The following is a 20,850-nucleotide window of genomic DNA, read 5'->3' as shown; positions in this document are numbered from 1 at the left end:
AAAAGATAGATATAGAAGTGTGATGAGAAATGAGAATAGAAAAGAGAGAGCATAAAAGACTTTATCTCTACGAAATTCGAAGCTTCCAGCTGCCGCCATAACTCTCCCGTCTTAATGTTCCCGACTTTTACCAAAGGGCTGCAACCAAATAGAAGCTTAAAGCTGCATTAAGCAAAGCTCTTCAGGTTTATATAGCTGACCAAGTGCAAGTCTCCAGCTAGTCAGAGCCAATATGCTCGTTGTAAACACATGAGCGAGCGAAATGAAATTATTCGAGACTCTTTTTACACTTTTCCTTTCAGTTTCTTCTCTATTTCGGGCTGCCACGAGGGTAATTTAAAAATCCATTTGTGTTTTGAGATTTTTTTAGCATTTTTTATTGCGCTGGGCAACAATTGCGGCGACATAAAAAATAAAATTAAAGAAAATATGAGAAAAACAACGAAATAAAAAGGTCAAACTAACGAGCAATGGAAATTTGTTGGCTCTGCTGCTGCTGCGATTGAAGGAGCCCAAGCGGAAACGGGAACTGGAACTGGAACTGGAACTAGCTGGCACAGCTGCTGGCCTGCTGTCCCCCAATGGCTGCGCTCCTGCCAGCTGGCTGACTGCGTGACACAATTTCAATTTGCATTGACAGCATGAATTATAGCAAATAATGCCCGAGCCAAATGCGATTTTAGTGATGCTGTCAATGGCTGGCCCACAGCCACGCCCACTGTCCACAGCTAACGATTTGCCTCTGACCTGCACAGCTTAAGCCTTGCTCCGATTCGGATACGGACTGCCCGCTGTTATTGCTATGGAAATGACTGAACCGAGAAGGAAGAGCTGCAAAACAATAAAAGGCACCACAAAAAACTTAAATTTAGCGTTAAGTTAACTAATTTATGCCAAGCGAAAAGAAACTGCCTGCACGCTGAAAAGTATGCTACGAATTCAATGGGGAAACAATTTCAATGGGAATTTTAATGCGTTTTTTTCGAGTCTATTTTTAAGTGCTCGCTGCTCTGAATGGCCATCAAATTGGATTCCAATTGGAATGCGAAGCGAAGCTCCAATCATATTGGAAAAACAAATGTCAAAGTATCTTTTGGCCAGCAATTAGATGTGAACTTTGTTTGAGAAGCTGGAAATATGGCATATTCAAACAGATATATATATATCGCAGCTTTGGCCAGCTTGAACAGCTTTTATTAAAATTTATTATTCCACAACAACGCTTTATCGGCATCTTTCACAGCCAAGTCCATTCCCAGAATGCCAACTTGGACACGCATTCAATGACAGCCATAAAGAAACATCTCACTCTGACTTGGTAACAGCCAGTACTACGTTCAGCAACAGCTATCTTTGACTCACTCTCGTGCAGTTAGAACTGAGCAGCGCGCAGCCAAGATCAGTCGCGGTATCTCCTAGTCGAGCAACACTCTGACTTGCCTCTGCCTTCCTGCTCAATATCAAATGAATCAACTGCGCAATAAAAACTAATTGAAAATCAAATGGAATTATGAAATTATATAATTTGTGCCTTTAGCTTAGAGTTTCTTACGCGAAATACCTTGGCGCTGTGAGGCAATTAATTAAAATTAATTATTTTCTAGCTCATTATGCAATGTTGCAAGCCAAAGTTATAACCACTCGAGAGAGTCTCTCCCCCTCCCACTCTCCCTCTCTCTCTCTGTGTGTATTAGGAAGCACTCGCAGCGACACCTTCTGTGAATGCCTTTTGTGTCCACTTAAAGTGCGGCAAAGTGTGGCAAGTAGTTGCGGCAGCTAGATAAAAAATGCATGAGCGAGTGCATTACGCGCAACTTCCGCTGCAGCAACAACAACAACAACTGCGGCAAGTGCATTTGCAACTACAATTCAGCTCATTAGCCCAGCGCTGGGCCCTGCGAACTCTGCGTGTGTTTGGGGCGTGCCTAAGTGGGCGTGGCACAGCTGAAGCAGAAACGCAGCCACAGAAAAACTATGTCAAAAACTTTAAAAATATTTTTCGCGTCTTGGCAAAGTGCAGGCACGAGTCATCATCAGCATTTCCCCAGGTGTGTGTGTGTGTGCGTGCACCTGGCCAGCAGGTGTGAAAGATGCTTTAAAAGTTTGCCCGCTGCGATTGTAAATAATATGCAAATTACGCTGAAAGCGACAAATATACGAGTATCCGTGCGGTAAATCAGGCAAAAAAAGCGAAAGAAAAAAAAACAAAGTTGCTGACGGCAGCGCGTTGCAAGAGCAGCGAAGACAGGCATCTCGGGGCGTGACGGGGCCAGGTGGCAGTGCCAACTATAGCACTTGAGCAACGTGCGAAACGTGTTCAAGACGCCTGGCCAGGATGCAGACGCGTCCTGTCATTCCTGTGGCAACTGTGCCGCCTGTGTGTGTGTGTGTGTGTGTATTGATATTTGTGGCACGTTGAACGTTGACGCTGCAGTCACGCCTGCTGCCTGCTGCCTGCAGCCTGGCAGCACGCCCTTTCGCCTAGGCCCGGCCATATCCATGCCACATCGTGGCAGCATCAGCGCCTAAAAGCATGCAACATCAAACATTCTCACACAAACAAACCCTGAGAGAGCGAGAGGCATAAATACATCACGTCAGCGTGCTGTCAATGAGCAGCACTTGTATTGCATATAAGTGTGTGTGCGTGTGTATGTGAGTGTGTGTGAGTGTATGTCTCGCTTCTCCCTTTACTCCAAATGTATTTTATAAGTCATTTTTTCCCACTTTGATGCCCTATGCAAGCCAAGAAAGGGAAAACAACAACAAAGAGGATAAGCACGACTTGCCAGAAAGTATCTACATAAAATATTTATATGTATATATATATAAAAATCTATAAATAGACAACTTATCTGTGTGATATATGCTGCTGCGCTAGATACGTTATACTGTGCCATTCCAATTGCAGAGCGTAGTCTGAGAACTTGACGATCTCAAAGTGAAGATAAAAGTTGAAAAAATTAGAGGAAAAATATATACGTGACAAAGAGACTAACAGACGGACGGACAGAGAAGCAAACAGACAGACAAATACACTAACAGACGAACGGAAGGACGGAAGGGCAGGTAGTCGGATGGAAGAAGAGACAGACGGAAGAACGGATGGATAGATCGATGGATCGATGGATCGCTGGATGGATGAAGGGGGAATGGCTAAATGGAAGGAGAGATAGACGGACAGACGGAAGGGCGAAAGGATGGATCGCTGAATGGATGAACGGATGAACAGGTGAACGGATAGACAGATGGTTGCATGGAAGGACGGACGAACAGAAGGGCAGATGGATGGATGAATGGATGGATGGGATGAATGGGATGAATGGGATGAATGGATGGATGGATGGATGGATGGATGGATGGATGAATGGATGGATGAATGGATGAATGGATGAATGGAGCAACGGATGGAAGAACGTATCGAATTACGGATGTAAGAATAAATGGAAGGAACAATGGACGGAAGGATGGATCGATGAATGGATGGACGGATCAACGGATGGATGGAAGGACGAACAGAAGGTCGTGTGGAAGGACAGAAGTGCGGATGGAAGGATGGTTGAAGGGAAAGACGGATAGGATGAATGAATGATGAATGAATGATGAATGAATGATGAATGAATAATGAATGAACGGACGAACGAACAAATGGAAGGTTGGATGAACGGGTAAGTGTATGGACGGACGGACAGACGGACGAACAAACGAACAAATAGACGGATTGAAGGATGACTGAACAGATGAATGGACGGACGAATAGACAGACGAACAATGAAAAAGAGAGACAGATAGATCTAATAGACGCATAATCGCCTCTGCTGTTAAGTTCGATCAAGTACATATATATATTTACTAAATAGGATCGCCTGCTTCCACTTTAAACTTAAAATATTTGTTTCTCTTACAGCCAGCCACATATATCGCATCAAGACTTAGCTTTTGCTTACATCTAATGTTCTAGTTGCTCCATCTAAGACTCTCCTCATAATTACATTGACCACTCAAGCCTTTGCCTCTGTCTAACTATAATCTGTTCCCATGGCCGATTTTCTCACTGCCATAGGGTATATGCGCGTGTAACCCGCTGCACGCTTTCACACTCGGCATTGCCGGTTATTTTTTGCCCAGTTTCCTTTCCTGTTTATAAGTGAAGTGCAGTTGCATTGCGTTGCACAGCGCACGCTGCTGCTTCATTCCCTGATTTCTTTTCTTTTTTTTTTTGCCTGCTTGCCACGCGCCTGACTTGATGGTAACAATAGCACTCACGGATGCTGCAACGAGGCAAGCAGCCAGCAGCCAGCAGCCAGCAGGCAGCTAGTGACAGGCTCGTTGCCTGCTGCCAGCTGAATGGTTTGACTGTATGGCTGCCTATATAGCCTGGCTGTCGGGTTGTTGTGCCCGGCAAATGCACACACACACTCACACATACACAGATTGACAGTCTTTTAATTAAGAAGCCGTCAAAGATGGCGTCGACATGCTCCACGCCAGCGCCAAGCCACGCCAAACCAAGTGCAAGTGCGGCCGTGTCACTGGCAATTATGCAGCACCAAGAGCCAGTGAGCAGAACAGCGGGCGGGGCTGGAGGCGTGGCAGGGCTGTGGTTGCAATGAAGGCTGCACACAAAAGCTAACCATCAACGGCAATGCCAAACAGCGCCGACGCCGACGCCGACGCCGACGCCAAACGCAATTCAATTTGCGTTTATTCACAAATTAATTGAATTTTTGGCATGCATTGTATGTTGTGTTGCGTGTTGCATGTTACATGTTTCGTGCGGCAACAATGCGAGCATCTTTGCTAGGGTATTTGCGCATGTTGTCCAGCTATGTGGCAGCAACTGCAATCTGTGGCAAGTAGCGAGTGCAACTAATTAACCGCAAGCTGTGACAGTTTGTCCTCAATTATGCCAATGCCATGAAGCTGCCCATCAGGACGCTTCAGGATGTGGGGCAGAATGTGTCGGCCGGTGTCACCTTGCTGTCTGCATGTGTCAGCAAACAGGTGACACACACACATACCCACACACACCCACACACACACACGCACAGTCAGCTACAGACTTCATTTGCCTGCATTTTTATGTACGCAAAATATTTTTGGATTTTCTCGCATTGCAATTTCCTCAGCACACACAGCAGACATATGACATGGTGCCTCGTCATGTGGCACTTTCACCTCTACAGCTGGCCTCTTTTATTGATCAGGTGCCAAGAAGAAGTGAGCTGGAAATTTCAGCACTTAAATTGATATGTCGACATAAAAGCAGGAAATGAGGCAACTGCCATTGCAGCTGTGCGAGCTGTAAATTTATACGAAATGCCACGAATAGCGTGACATAATTTATGCATGCCACAAACTGCGGCAAGCGCATTCAGCCAAACAAAATGAGTTATTAATGTAACCAAATGATGGGAGAGCGGCTTGGAAATTGTGGCTTGAATGCTTTGATTCAATCATTTATTTGTTCAATTATTATCAATATTTGTTTGGTTTATTATTGACTTTTTTTAACTAATATTAGTTTTGTTATCATTAGGTGGAAGTGGTTCAAGCAGACAGCAGGATTAGGTTCAGGTTCAGATTGAGGTTCAGTGTTAAGATTCAGGTTCAGCTTCAGCTTCAGGTTCAGCTTCAGGTCAAGCTTCAGCTTCAGGTTAAGCTTCAGGTTCAGCATCAGGTTCAGATTGAGGTTCAGATTAAGATTCAGGTTAAGATTAAGGTTCAGCTTCAGCTTCAACTTCAGGTTCAGGTTCAGATTGAGTTTCAGATGGAGGCTGAGATTACGATTCAGGTTCAGGTTCAGGTTCAGGTTCAGATTCAGGTTCCGGTTCAGGTTCCGGTTCAGGTTCAGGTTCAGGTTCAGGTTCAGGTTCAGGTTCAGGTTCAGGTTCAGGTTCAGGTTCAGGTTCAGGTTCAGGTTCAGCTTAAACTTCAGGTTCAACTTCAGCTTCAACTTCAGGTTCAGGTTCAGGTTCAGGTTCAGATTCAGGTGCAGATTAAGATTAAGATTCAGATTCAGATTCAGGTTCAGGTTTAGGTTTAGGTTCAGGTTCAGGTTCATTTTCAGGTTCAGTTTCAGGTTCAGGTTCATTTTCAGGTTCAGTTTCAGGTTCAGGTTCAGGTTCAGTTGCTGATTCAGGTTCGGGTTCAGTCTGGTTCAGGTTCTGGTCCTGGTTTAGGTTCAGGTTCAGGTTCAGGGTCAGTTTGCGGTTCCGATAGAAACAGGCTATCTATACGTACCAATAAATACTGACTTCAAGACAACGAATACTGCTAAGGAAGCTAACAAACGGAGTCCCTATAAAAGGACAAGCTGAAGTAAAGCTGGAAGCTGTTCCAAAATTATCATTATTACTATCATTGACGTTAGCAGTGCCATTACACCTCAACATAACTATCAATTTCAGCTCTTATACGAGCTCTCATCACACCTAAATCTCAGCTCTTCAGTTGCCTTATTGAGCGTTAACTCTGCTCATATAGCAAAGTACTTTTAGAAGGCCTTTTAGATCCGCTCTTGAATATGATTAGTCGCATGCCACGAGTATATGTAGCAAATATGCAGACAATTCTAGCAAAGCTCACCTCATAACAACATTGTCAAGTTTCACAACTTCAGTTCACAGTTGAAGCTTGAAGTTTGCTGCTCACTAAATGTTGCACTTGACTAGCCTTAGGGCGCCTTGAGTCAGTTCAAGGCAGCTCAACAAGCAAATTAGTTAAATGAGAATTATATAGAGATAGATATACCTTGCAGGCAGAACTCCCGCACTTACTTTATATGTAATAAGCAAAGGCATAGCATAGCTGAGATGTGTATCTACAGGAATTCATCTGTCAGCTCGTAATTCTAGTCCATTTCATAGGAACACTCAAGTTTTCCACTAAAATGTCGTTTTAGGAAAATGAATATAATCTGTTTAGATTGTCGTTTGGTCTGTTGCGAGTGGAAGCATTTAGTAAACTTTCTGTCAGCTCGGCCCACGCGGCGTATGCGTAACTTGAGAAGTTTGGTCTACAGACACCAGCGACGACACTGCCATAAATGTCATAAAGATCTCGTATGTGTGCAGCATTTTCGAGCAGTGTACGATTGTGTAGTCGACCTGCTCGCCTGCTCGGAGGACGCACCTTGACAATTTCGTGTCCTTAGCGTGTTTGACTTGCAGCAAAAGTTTGTTGGAAACGCCTTGCCCCAAAAAAGCAAAGGCTAAGGCAAAGGCAAAGGCAAAGGCAAAAAACTGTCCAAAATTTACACAAAAAGCACTTGTTAAAGCACAAGCACAAGCACAAAGTTTGCTCTCGAGCTGCCTGAAAAAGGGGCTACGATAGAGCTGGAAATTCCCACTGCACGTCAATTAAAGCAAACGCTTGAAGGACACTTGCAGATGCTGGAGCATATCTATTAGATACGTGTATAATATTAAAGTGCACTTGTTTCAGAGAATGCCTCAAGGTGTGACTTATGCTCGATTTCGCAGACACAGTCGTTCAGGTAGCTGCATTGAACCACAGTGGAGCGAAACAACAACTGCTAACTCACTCTCTCAATAGCATAGCAAACTAGCAGTAGCTCTCAAGCTAACAGCTGTAAAGGTGGCTTAACATAGAATGTAGTATATTCTATGTTAACAGCAGCAACGGGAACTGTTAAGTTAAGTGTTGTTAATCTTACCACTAGCTATTAAGCAAAGCACTGTGCAGCTGATCTGCTGTGGGAGCAGGCGCTAAGTGCACTTTGACTTCTTCAGCTATCTGCAGTTGACATATGTCAAGCTGCTGTTGCTGTGAAATAATTGTAAAGCTGTAAAGCATACCTCATGCAAATGCCCTCTATCTACACAGCAGCTAGTTAGCTTAACTTAACAGTTGATAAATAGTTCTTAACACATATAAAATATCTGTTAACTCAACGAATGTTAAGTAACAGCTGTAAAGGCGAACTGGAGTAGTTCATGCCAATAAACAGAAGCTAGGGTTAGGCAAGGTAAGGCACATTTGAGCTGCAAGCAGTAGCTGCTCTAAGAACAGCTGTGAAGTTCTGTTCTGCAAGCAGTAACTGTAATGTTAACAGCTTTTGGTAGAGTAGATATCAAGCTTTCTTATATATTCTTATATTCAATGCTGTGAAATGAACTTAACAGAGTGTTAACAGCTGTTAGCCACTTTTCGTTAACTTGCAAAGAGTCTTAAGTTAACTTACTGTTAAGTAAGTATAACAGAATATAATGTTAAGTTAACAGCTGTTAAGCAGATTTAACTACTTGCAGTAACCTTTGAACTAAAGCTTCTCACAGTTAAAGTGAAGACCTTAATCTTACAAGCAAACTGTTAAGTTAACAGCTGTTAAGCAGATGTAATATATATGCACAGCTATAAGTTAATGGTAAATTCAGTTGAAAGTGACTTATTTTAAGGCCATATGCTACGACTCTAACTTAACACTAGGCTTAACAGCTTAACATGTTTCTGTTAAGCATGTTAAGTACTCACTGTTATGTAACAGAAAACGTTTTTATACCAAATACACAGATTGATCTGTGCGCACATGTGTATTTGCAGCTAGCAAACAGAATTTCTCCCATGGTGTTGGGTAAGGGACAAAGTACACACAGTTGCAACACTTAGCATATGTCTATATGTTGCCATCGTTTCTAAGAGCAGCTTAAGACACACACGCGCACACACTTAGTTGAAAAACATTTATCATGCATTTACTTGGCAGTTGCACATTGAAAGTTGGTCCAGCAAATGGCCAATAGTGCTTAGTTGCCACCTTGTGGCAGTTGTGGGGCGGTGTGGGTGGCAGTTGGAGTTCAGCTTGATTACTTATGCCAGAGTCAGTGCCACGTTCACTGCTGCCATATGTTGTGCAACAATGTGCATAAATTTCAAACATGCCACATACACATATGCATGGGCGGCACAGTAAAAGTTGCATGCCACAGCTGAAAGTTGAGTTCAGCTTTTTACACAAAATTTCGCTCCACTCGGTCGCAGCATATCAGGCCCGATAATTGATGTTTATTTTTGCACTTTAATTGGTTATTAACAGCAATAACTTTTAATGGCTTCGACGAGCGACGACTCCACAAATAAAAATTTGTAGTGCATTAGTTAAAGTGACTCGCAAGAAGGAGGAGGAGGAGAAGCTGCTTTACCACATTACGAAATGTTTATTACCATCTGAAATTCTAATTGTATAATTGATATTGTGTGTGCTGTGTGTGTGTGTATGTGCCACATGTTGCAACTTGTGTTCCATTTGATTTGTACAACAGCTGCGTAATTAGCTCGATTAAATAATGCTGAAATTTGATGTGCCTTCATTATACTACTCAGCTTCCTCTTCTTCTGCTGCTGCTGCTGCTTCTTCTTGATGTAATTCAATCTGACAAATATGTGTCAAATGTTGATTGGGGCAATGCCATTTGTAATACCAATTAGTACAAAATTTACCAAACAAAATCAAATTACAGCGCATAGATATTTTTAAGACGAATTGAAGAAATGTTGACAGGCAGTTGGCGGGTATGCCTGACTACCAAATACCCAGAGCTTGTTTTTGAAGCTCTTTAGCTTTTTTTCTATACAAGAAAAACATTTATATGAATACACACACAACTGCTTCTTCTTCACACTGCTGCCTCTCTCTGGCGACTGCAGCCAAAGAAAGGTCAAGAAACTTTACTTAAAACTGTGTTTAATATATACTGTTTGGGGGTATGACAAATCCATTTGCATGGACGTGAAATCTGAGTCTGAATTTAGCATTTTTTAATTTTAATAGTAATATAAGCTTTGCATAAAAAACCAAAAAGAAATTTCAATTTATTATCAATGAGAGGCTGAGAGCGAAACAGACAGAGAGACAGACTGAGAGACAGGCAGTGAGACATAGAAAGACATAGAGAGAGACAGACAGAGAAACAGACAGAAAGAAATAGAGAGAGACAGACAGTGAGACATAGAAAGATATAGAGAGAGGCGTAGAGAGAGACAGAAAGATATGCAGACCTAGAGACGTATAGAGCTATATAGATAGAGAGAGAGAGAGAGAGAGAGAGATATAGAGAGAGATAAAAAGAGAAACAGAAACAGACAGACATATAGAGGCATAGAGAGAGACAGATCCAAGTCTATCACAGGCAAGCAAAGATATAGACATACTCGCCATGTTAGCCATACAAACAGATGGTTATGACTATATATACCTCGCACGATAGTCTACCCAAGTATTCAAATATACATGTAAACATATATATTCTTAGATCGCTCCGCTCACTTGACTCCATTTGTCGTCCTGATCAAGAATATATATATAGTAGACATAAGTCTATATATATATAGACATAAGTCTGCCCCGCTTTCCACTGCCAATTACAGAGCTCTTAGCAAATTCATCAAGCCCTACTAGCCATTTCCCCTGAGTACAGGGTATTATAAAAAAGTTCTTAATTAAATTTGAAAGCGATAAAACAGCCTTGACTACAGCTTGAACTCTGCAAGTCTCCCCATTAAAAAATCTTTGTGCAACATTTATTTGTGCTGGAGGTGATTTTTTTTATAATTATTTGGCAATAGACAGAAACAATATTTGAACTGATTTTTTTTCTCTTTTCAGCTTTAAACAAATAATTATAATGAATATATAATCTTCGACAGGCGTTTCCATGTTCCGAACTAACTTGCTGCTGTGGGCCTTTATCGCTGGAACACCATAGGCGATGCATGCTGTAGCTAGATGATATATATATAAAGCGCTCACTTGACTGCGATCTTGACATGTGAAAACCTCCTCGAAATCGTCTGCTTCTTGAATATTTGTTTATCCGAATTACCGTCTAATAATTTTTCTATTATATCTGCTATCTGTGTAAATCTAAGGTTCAAGGATTCCGATTACTATTAGACCCCGACGCGATCAGGCCTAAAAACTTACTCGTCATGCTAGCCACGTCCATACCGGCAGAGTAGCTTTGTCAGTTAGTATATTTCTTAGATCACTAGCACTTATTCCCGCTCAACATCAATGGTTATCAGGTCCGCGTTGCGTCTGTAGATGACGCCCGGATGCTGACCTGGCTGGGCCGGCACCGAGCGACGAGTGCGCAAGGCTCGAGCTATCGAGAATATGATGCGATTGAGCGTGTGTCGATTCGGGTGTGGCTCATATATCGGCTGATAGACCCAGATGCGATACTGAGTGCCGATCGATGGCGTCGACACACGCTGCCGCAACCGCCGTCCATGCCCATTGGAGCCACGCGAATGGACCGATCGCGGCGTTGTTCTCGGCATCTCGGTCGGCGGCATCTCCTGCACTGCATTCTGGGGGCCAATGTGCGCGTCGACCGCACTCACACTGGCCTCATTGAACTCGCTGGGATCGATATTGGATGAGCCGGACGACATGTTGAATGTTGTGCTTGAATACTGCTGGCAATGGAGGCAATATAGATTAAATAGAACTCGGACTCGTCGCAACGCGTCTCCTGCTTGCACTTACAAATCGCTTTTATAGTTGTGTCTGTTCGTTGAATATATATTGTGATTATGTTAACTGTTATGACAGTCCATAGAAACTAGCTACGTTTCCTATGTTAAGTTAGAACAGATTTCGTTACGTATGGAGCGAGCGAGAGTCGAAGGGCGTGAGCGAGACGCATAGATAAAGTGGGAGTGAGGGAAACCAAAGATTGTGAGAGAGTAAGGGGCGGAGACAGACAGAGAGAGTGAGAGATTCAAGCACAGGACAGAGAGTCAGAGAGAGAGAGGTAGAGAAAGAGGCAAAGAGAGAGGTAGACAGATAGATAGAGAGAGGTAGAGAGAGAGCTAAATTTAAACGAGAAAGAGAAAGAGAGAACGAAAGAATTAGATAGAATCGAAGGGAAAGAGAAAGATAGAAAAGGGAATGGACGGAGTGAAGGAGACTTGAAAAATGTAAGATAAAGAAAGAGAGAGAGAAAGGAAGGGGAAGAGGGAGAGTGGAACAGAAAGAGATGAGAGCATAAAACAAAAAATAAGAGAGTGAAAGCGGGAGAGAAAACTAAATAGTGAGAATGACAGATTGGGCGAGAGAAAAGTGAAAGTGATATAAAGTGAGAGAGCTAAACGGAGACAAGAGAGATAGAAGAAGAGGAAGAGAGAGCCAGAGACAGATTAAAGTATGAGAGAGGGCAAGAGACAGTTAGAGAAGGCGACAGAGAAATATGGAGATAGAGATAGATATATAGACAAATATAGAGTGAGATATATAGATATATTGATAAAGAGATAAATGAAATATATATAGATATAGAGAGAAATACAAAGAAAAAGAGGAACTTGGATAGAAACTTATAGAGAATGAAATAGAGAGAGAAAGCGAGAGTAGAGAATCATAAATGGTTAAAGAAATGTAAAGTGAGAGCCAAAAACATGCCAAGTCAGAATGTGAGCAAGAGAGATAGAGAGAGAGTGAGGGAGAGAGTGATAGAAAAAGAAATGCCGAAAAGCAGATGGCAAAAGCAAGTCCACTATTCTACAAATCTACCTCAATACAACAGAGCTGCAGGTAACATTTAATACGTCATTTTGCTCATATCTCAGCCAGGCTAACAGAAGTCACTCGAGAGGTTATGAACTCCATCCACTTAGCATGCAAATATGTGTACTTTAAGGCACATTTGTATTGGCACAACAATCAGGTAGAAGACCTGTCGGCTCGAGTGATATTCAAGCAAAGTACGTTAATAAATGGCCGCTGTTGCATGCAACCAAAGCAAACAGCAGCACACACATATATCTATATATAGTGCGCTATTATAAGCGTATTAATTAAATGAAGTGCACTTCCGCTAGCATTAACACCCACACACGCACACGCAGAAGGAGACGGAGACGCACACCTGCGCTGAGGATAATGGACTCAGCAGAGGTGCACTGACAATGGCAATGCTTTAAGTAAAGCGCTACCTGGCTACATTTGACAGTTGGCACAAACAACGGCTAACAGGCAACAATCAGCAGTCAGCAGTTAGCAGAGGGCTTAGAGTGGCAGCCAAACAGTTGTTGCATACACTGCGGGCTGATTGTGGCGCTGCAAAGCTAGTTTATGGTCAAATGAATGCAGCCGACGGTCACAGAGACAGAAAGAGGGGCAGGCAGGGAGGGAGGGAGAGCAAGAGACGTAACCCCACAGCCCTGACATAGACACATCATCAAGAGCAACGTGCCACACGCCACACGACACACGCCACACCAAGGGGCATTTGTCCGCAACACAAAGCCCAGCAGAGCAACAAAAAAGCTAGTGAAAAACCCATTACTTATGCACCTGCATAGGCAGTGACTTGCCAGCAACCAAAAAGTGAGTAAAAACTTGCAACTTGTACAACAATCTAATGTAGTGTCACATGTAACGGTTTGTCATAGCATCAGCGGGTGCTGAATACTTCCCTGCCCGAGTCACCCAAAAACTCACATGTCTAAACTCTTTATTAAAAGAAGTAACAACTCAGCTGCTGGCAATATTCGTGCTTGCAACAGAGCGACCCCATGTAGCGTTTATGTTTATCACACACACACAGAGACACACACACACACACACACACACACAGAGCTGCAGACAATGCACTTGAGTCGTCTGTCGTTGAGTGTATTTGCGCTTTGTTTTCAAGTGTCGCTTTGTGTGCGCCACGACATTTGATGAACTCATCATTTGAACTTTGACATCGTGCAACATTGCAACACTGCAACAGTGCATGCAACGACATGCATATTGTCATTTATTTAATTGCATTCCCATTACACGCTCAAATGCATAATGCGCAAATTTGTAAAATTTAACTGGGCTAAAAGCAGCTAAAAAACAGTTAACAGCAGTGCAATTTTTGAGTGAAGGAAATGTATTTTACATATGTTATTTAGAGCTATTTTACAGCTATTTATAACTAGTTCTTTGGCTTAAAAAAAGCAGCTCAAATTTCATTTATTTTAGCTTAATTGACTCTGGTTTTAATACTCAAAAACCTATCTCAATTATAAAAAGTATTTCTAATACATATTTTCAGTTTTAAAGCTGCAAAATCCAGTTCAATTTTAAATTGCTTTAATTTCTTTGACTTGAATTTTGAATGAACTTAAGTAAGTAATTTTACTAGATATTCAAAGCCAGTTGACAGCAGTTTTTTTTCTTGCTAGCCTTTAGCATTTAATTCTGTGATTGAATAAAGTATTTTAATGAATTTCACTTTAAATTATATGAATTAAATTAATAAGTTGCCGAGACTCAGGCAAGCACACAAAATACTACAGAGACTCATTCATAATGCTCTAAGCTCTCATGTGCATCTTCTTTCTAACTTCCATACACAAACAAATGTTTAAGTAAAATTCAACTGAACTCGACTCTCGATCCACCTGTGTCACATCCACTTTGTAGATTTGATAAATTGTAATAATCCTGCCACAGAGTGCGCCATAGTGCGACTTGTTGTAATAACAGTGGCAGACAAACGCGCAACACAACAAATGTACTTAATACGAATGCAAATGCAAATGCTAATGCAGGCTACGAGCACGCCACGCAAGGTAACAATTTGCATGAGTCTATGCGATTGATGGATATGTTTTAGGCAATACATAAATTACTGCCGCTATACAAATTGTCGGACGAGCATAATGTGACAGCCGCAGCAAGGCAACGACTACACGCAGCCATCGCTCACTTTAGATCAAGGCGTGAAGCGGCCAAGATATAGCAGCAGGTGCTGACTGCCTGGCAGACTGCCTAACTGACTGCCTGACTGACTGCCTGGCCCGCCGCATAATTTGCTGCCAAGACCCAGAGGAAATGTCGCCGCGCAAAAGTTGTGGCTGCTTGTAGATTCAAAGTTTTTCTAGCCGCAGAGCACAGTATACACACACACACACACACAGACACACTCACACACACTTATCCAACTGCTTTGCCTAGCTGTAGGAGAATTTATCATGGCTACCCAAACCGCAGCTTTGCGAATTGAAAATGCAAAAATATAAAATGAACTTAAAGACACTTAAAGGACCCTTCGCCTCGTCGACTCCTCGACTCTTAGCCATAAGACAGCGCGCCCACTTCAGTCGGCTTATAATTTCCTCAAGCTCTAAGTTGATTCAAGCGCCAGCTGATGAAATTACGCATACGCCGCATTCGCCAGCGCTGCGACTGACAGATTATCTAAGCAGCTTTGTTGCTGGTTGGCCCGGCCAACAGCGCAACAGGCTAACCACATCAAGGCCACAGCCGAAGCAAACTACTGGAGGTTCATATTTAAGGCGCATATCGTTTAATTGAAATGCCCTACGCACTTATTCATCTTTATTCATCTCGGTTTTCATCTGGCAACGACATGTGTTTGTCTGTGCTGTGTCAACATTCAGTTTGTATACGTTGCTCAGTTTACTAATTAGAGGCAAAACAATTTAATTGGTATGCAGTAAATGCAAAAGTCAGCTATTCAGTTATTAACTAAGCCTCAAATCCAATTTCATTTGCTGCTTAGACTCGAGGCAATCGCTTTCGGCTTAGAAACTCGATATTTGCTTGGATTCAATGACAGAGAATCGGAGTTGCCTTTAAGCAAACTGATTTCCAGTTCAACCAAATATTTGTTACAAATGCAATTTAAATAGAAAATCTTTAAGGAGAAAGCTAGGCGAAAATTTATATAAATTTACAGATATTTTTTTCAGCAAATTCTTGTAATTTATTGAAACGTACGTAACTAGGCGCTGCCTCATATAACAAGGCATCGATTAGTTTAATCAAATGTCTATATTTACAGACCTGCCACGCCCCACATATAACTTATAGTTCTAATTAGCCAGAGCTATAAGAAATGTGATCTGGCTACAAAATATGGCATTCCCCAGCCACAAGCTGCGCGCTATGCCAAGCCCCCAAGAAGTGTTTAAATATCATTTTATGGGCAGTTTGTGGAGTCAGACAACAGTAGCACAAATGCTAAGCTTTTGGCTATATGTCACCTGTTTTGGCAACATGTCAAGCTCTTGTGGGCATAGCTAAGGGGGTATATTGACATATTTGCCTGGGTCTGTTGAGCATTAATAAATATTAAATTATAATCGGTCTAAGATTTATATTGTTAAAGAGCGTAATGCAGCTAGAGACTTTATATTTGAAATACAGCTGGAACAGCTATCTTATATTTATATATATATAGCAATACGCTTGGAGGTATTGCATATATGATACAAAAATATAAAAAGAATATTATAATTTAAATTAATAAATATAATAAACAAGAAAAAAAATAAAAAGATTATAAAAAATTAATAAACATAATAAATAAATATAATAAAAATGTAAAATAATAAATAAAAATAAATATATACATTTTAATATTATTAAATAAATATAACAAAAAGAATTACAAAAATTTTAGCAAATTTATTTATTTTCTTAAACTTTGTCAACTATAAATTGAAAAGTCAGAGCAATTCGCATTGTCATGCATAGACACATAACAAAACATTGCGTTTTATAAAGAAAACTGCCAAAACGAAAAACATAAATAAAGTCCTAAGAAATGCAATGCCAACTAACAAAAACAAAACTATTTTATGAAATATTGTTTCCGCATTCGAGTCACAAGAGAAGCTCAACAATGAATGCTCCAGGCAATATCAAACGATTGTCAAATGAATAAAAAATATATAGATACGCATAAAAGTAGAATATTAAAGCAAAAGAAATTAAAGCGTAACACAAATGTCACTTTGATATGGAAATGCATTAAAAAAAAATAAGGAAAATAATAACAATAACCAGCTGGAAAATGCAGAAATGAAGAAACGAATGTGCAATGAGGAAAATATTGTAAATGCTGAAAAATGCTTGTGGCCATTGAGTGTGACGGGGTGTTATGGGTGACCATTGAGCTTGATAATCAACCCAATGCAAACCAAACCAAGCCCAACCCCAAACCCAACCCCAACCCCAACCACCCACAACATCAAACCAGTCTCTACTGTTCCTGATGATGATGTTGACAATACGCGATTTACGCCGTTTGCATTCGCGGTTTTCCGCTTTCCGTTTTTCAACATTCGCATTTACAGTGGCCATCTATAGTTGCAAAAATGTATATATAAATATTGGAAAAAAAGGCATAAATATATATTTTTATACAAGTCGAGAGCGTGCAGCATTTCACGCTTAAAACAAACAAATCACAAACAACTGCAACAACTGCATTTGATGGCAATATTTGCAGTGCAATTGTAAAGCTCGATTTAAAGCGCTTTAAACTGCGTCGCATCAGCAATCAATAAATGCAAAAAGACATTACTTCCTTTTAATATTATTAAATGCCAATGACACTCATTGATGGCGACAGTTGACAGCTTTATTTTACGTTCAAGTTTGAGCTTGACTCAATCAATTAGCTGCCTTTAAAAATAAGGAAAAGCGTTAAGTGAAGCGCTTTAAAAGCTTTAAATCAGCTGAAAGCTGTCAAGTAGTTAGTGAGCTTACGCTTAAGAACTTTATTTATGATTGAAATGCTTTAAATGTGCTTTGTGATATGCTTGTTTAGCTTGCATAAGTAGTTTGATTCTTTTGATATGCTTGCAGCAGCTACATATTGCTAAGCCCTCAGCTTTTTCGATCAAACACTTTATTCGCAAAGAAATGTTTTCTATATGCCCAAGGCAATAATTAGAAATAAAAGCTTTTAGATAATAGAACAGAAAATTAGTCTAACAGCCCATCGAACTTCCTCAAGCCAACTCAAGATAAGATTTACTTTGTTCATTCAATTCTGAGGCGCAAAGCTTTTCAGCGACAGCTTCCACAAGTTGATGCTTAAAGCTCTTTGTTCGCACATCGCACAGCACTTGAAGTGCAGTATAATTTCACAGCTTTCATTCAGTGTCATTCAGAGATTGGCAACGTTTGCAATTCATTGTCAAGTGCATGGCCAAAGCGTGTTGTTTTGGCCGCCTCGCTAAGCTCAACGTCGGCAGGGCCTGGCCACGCCCACGTCGCGCCTCCGCTATTGTTTGTTTAATTAACGCGGCTCGGTTCCCGGCCACTGGCATTTGGCCAACAATTGAAGCCGCTGTTGCAGTTATATCAACAACATTTTTCCACCAATCTTTTTGCTTCTTCTGTGTTGTTTTTTTTAGACGCTTTGTTGACTTTGGCCTCGCCGTCAGATAAACCCGCAGTGGTAGCTACAAAAAAAAACAAAGAATACATTCGTTTTGCGTGTTTGATTTCTTCTCTTTTTTCACTCTCTGTTTTACAATTTGCCAACAGTTTTTTGCTCGTGTTTTGTGCACGCGTAATTAAAAATTCATCATACGCCACGTTGGCGCTGGCGTTGGAGCTGGTGCAACAAAAAACCGCACAACTTAATGAACTTTAAAGTTTTTGCAGCACGCTAATTGGAAAACAATTAAGGCACGCCAGTTAGCCGCTGAAATTAAGCTATAAAGTCAAAGGATTTCAAGGATATATCTAGCTGGAGCTGCTGCTGCTGCTGCTGCTGCTGCTGCTGCTGCTGCATCAGCCCACAGCAAAAATCCGCAAACTTTGCGCGAACGTTGTCAAAAACTCGGATGGCTGCAAAATTTATGGACACAGAGCAGAGTATATATATTTATATATATATATATATATATGGCAAATATAAAGGAAATATGTAACATATACGTGAGCTTTGCTTAAAGTTTTTCTTGTTTAACCTTTATAAATATGTTATGAGAATCACATAGAGAGGTGGAATAAACGTATGTGCCAGTAAGATAATGTTGATGATGAGAGAAAAATAGAAAGTGAGACATAGAGAGGGGAAGAGAGAGAACGACTGAGAAAGAGACTGTGAGCAACTGGAAGGCAGATCGTGAGAACGCAACTCCGCGCTGAGCTCTATCAAATGAGGCAAAAGTATCATGTGGAATAAAAAAGGTAATACAAATGTGAAAAGGAGTATTGGCTCCTTAAACAATGTCAAGATTAATTAAACACTTTCTTGCCAACAGAGGTATAGAGCAGCCTGCTTGAAGAAGAGAACATGAAATGTACTTAGTTAACAACTTAATTTAAATATCAAAAGCCTGTAATAGAAAAAGCCTATGGAGCAGCGTTTAATAAACTCATTTGACAAGTTAATCTTACAATATTCATCATCATCATCAACATCATCATCGTCATCGTCATCGTCATCGTCATCAAAATGCACAACAGTTGCCTCTGCATGCTCATAACTTTTGAAGGCAATAGGAAACTTTGCCACTTGCCACTTGCCGCTAGCCACTTTCGCTCGCTTTCTAACTCTCCCTCCTTCACCCTCTCGCCCTTCTCGCCCTCTCTCTCTCCCTTGCTAGTTATCTTGTAAAATGTTTGCTGTTGCTTAGCCGCGCAAAAAGCCGCTGTTTGGCTTTGCGGCTGTTACAGTTGTTGTTGCTTTTGTAAGTTGTTGCTTGTTAGCCCTGTTTGCCGGCCTTGTTCTCCAAGAACAAACAAGAAGTGTAGCACAAATTTTGGAAATTTGCTCGACCAGCGATTTGGTTAGAACGGGGGCAATCGGATGCTGCCCAGCGGTCAGGTAATTGAAAAACTTTCAACTCAAATAAACCAACAGCTCGGTCTTTTTTCCCAAGCCCTGTTAACTTAATCAATTGTCGTTTTAAGGCTGGCCAAAAACTGGGCCAACGGCGCATCAATTGGCTATTTTGGCATGTTGTCGCCATTTCCATGGCAGTGGGGCAGCGTTGCAACCACATCCGGCACGGCGCTGCCGCTCACGCACGTTCGCACGTTCCGCGATGGCAAAAAACGGAAATGCACAAATCACAGACGAGGCAACGTGCAGTCGCGCTCTTTGTTGCACGCAGCGAAACGTAACGGAAATATGCGTGCAACATACCATATGCGAACGAGCTAGCCAACGCGTTGCCAGCAAACAAAAATCCTCTGCAAAACAGAGGAAAAAAAGCGGAAAGTGAAAATAGCAATATGAATTATGTCAAGCGGGCATAGACGACCACCGAATGCCCTGCTTAAAGGTATTGAATTTCAGTTTAACTTTGAGTATGCTTTAAATTTAATGTAGGATCTAATTGAGCTCAACAGCATCATACTGAATCATTAAGCGAACTACGTATAGGTATAGAAAATATACTTATATAAATTACTTATATAAATTATATAAAGACTGTGTTTATCCGCCTAATGAACAGGGTTTATATACTCAAACTCATTTTCTTAGCTACTTACTTAATTATTAGATAGTTCTACTTTTTCCTATTCAAAAGAAATATTTATATCTTTTGCTTAACGGCTGCACTCACTCGCTTTTCTACAGTATCTTTACTCCAATCATATATTCCTTCTGTTCTTGAAATTTAATATTTCATACATGTTTTTGGGTCTAGTTTCCAATTCGTAAGTATATTCGTCTTTTTCATAGACATTTGTTTATCCATTTTAATTTTTTTTCTTCTTTTATCTCCATTTCATTAACTTTTCGAGCCTCGGCTCTATCTCTCTTTTAAGTTTTTTTTTCTATTATGACTTCTCTCTCTTACTTTCCACTTTCCCAGCTCTCTCTCGTTGTACATTTTGATCACAACATTTCTTTAATTCTCTTGAAACTTATTAAAGTAATTTCTGTAATTATAAAGTAAGGTAAAAGTCTTAATTACTTCTTGCTCTCCTATCATTTTCTCTCTCTCTCTCTCTCTCTCTCTCTCTCTCTCTCTCTCTCTCTCTCTCTCTCTCTCTCTCTCTCTCTATCTCTCTCTCTCTCTCTCTGTCCCTCTCTGTCTTTCTCTCTCTCTCTCTCTCACTCTCTC

General features: G+C 41.0%; 1 protein-coding gene across 3 annotated transcripts; it reads right to left on the bottom strand.

Annotated features, from left to right (window-relative positions):
• Window positions 1-10,603: 10,603 nt before the first annotated feature.
• On the bottom strand, window positions 10,604-11,594 carry LOC111599307. Of its 3 annotated transcripts, none has more exons than XM_023314934.2 (3): window positions 11,513-11,577; window positions 10,946-11,442; window positions 10,604-10,885 (listed from the first exon to the last, which is right to left on the bottom strand). In XM_023314934.2, exon 2 carries the CDS (start codon window positions 11,416-11,418, stop codon window positions 11,017-11,019), a length of 402 nt encoding a protein of 133 aa, XP_023170702.1. In that variant the 5' UTR covers window positions 11,419-11,442; window positions 11,513-11,577; the 3' UTR covers window positions 10,604-10,885; window positions 10,946-11,016. The 3 variants fall into 3 exon arrangements, with proteins under 3 accessions (XP_023170702.1, XP_023170696.1, XP_023170688.1); XM_023314920.2 differs by having other exon boundaries at window positions 10,605-10,885; window positions 10,946-11,439; window positions 11,513-11,594; XM_023314928.2 differs by lacking the exon at window positions 11,513-11,577 and having other exon boundaries at window positions 10,946-11,506.
• Window positions 11,595-20,850: the final 9,256 nt, after the last annotated feature.

Source organism: Drosophila hydei, unplaced genomic scaffold (assembly GCF_003285905.1).
Source record: "Drosophila hydei strain 15085-1641.00,03,60 unplaced genomic scaffold, DhydRS2 tig00008122-arrow-pilon, whole genome shotgun sequence".
Classification (NCBI taxonomy): Eukaryota; Metazoa; Arthropoda; class Insecta; order Diptera; family Drosophilidae; genus Drosophila; species Drosophila hydei.
Note: the sequence above shows the minus strand (reverse complement) of the source record. Positions and strands in the feature narration are given on the sequence as shown.

Bases quoted from the DNA above. Each gene is read 5' to 3' on its own strand.
- LOC111599307 (XM_023314920.2), bottom strand. From the start codon at position 11,418: ATGTCGTCCGGCTCATCCAATATCGATCCCAGCGAGTTCAATGAGGCC.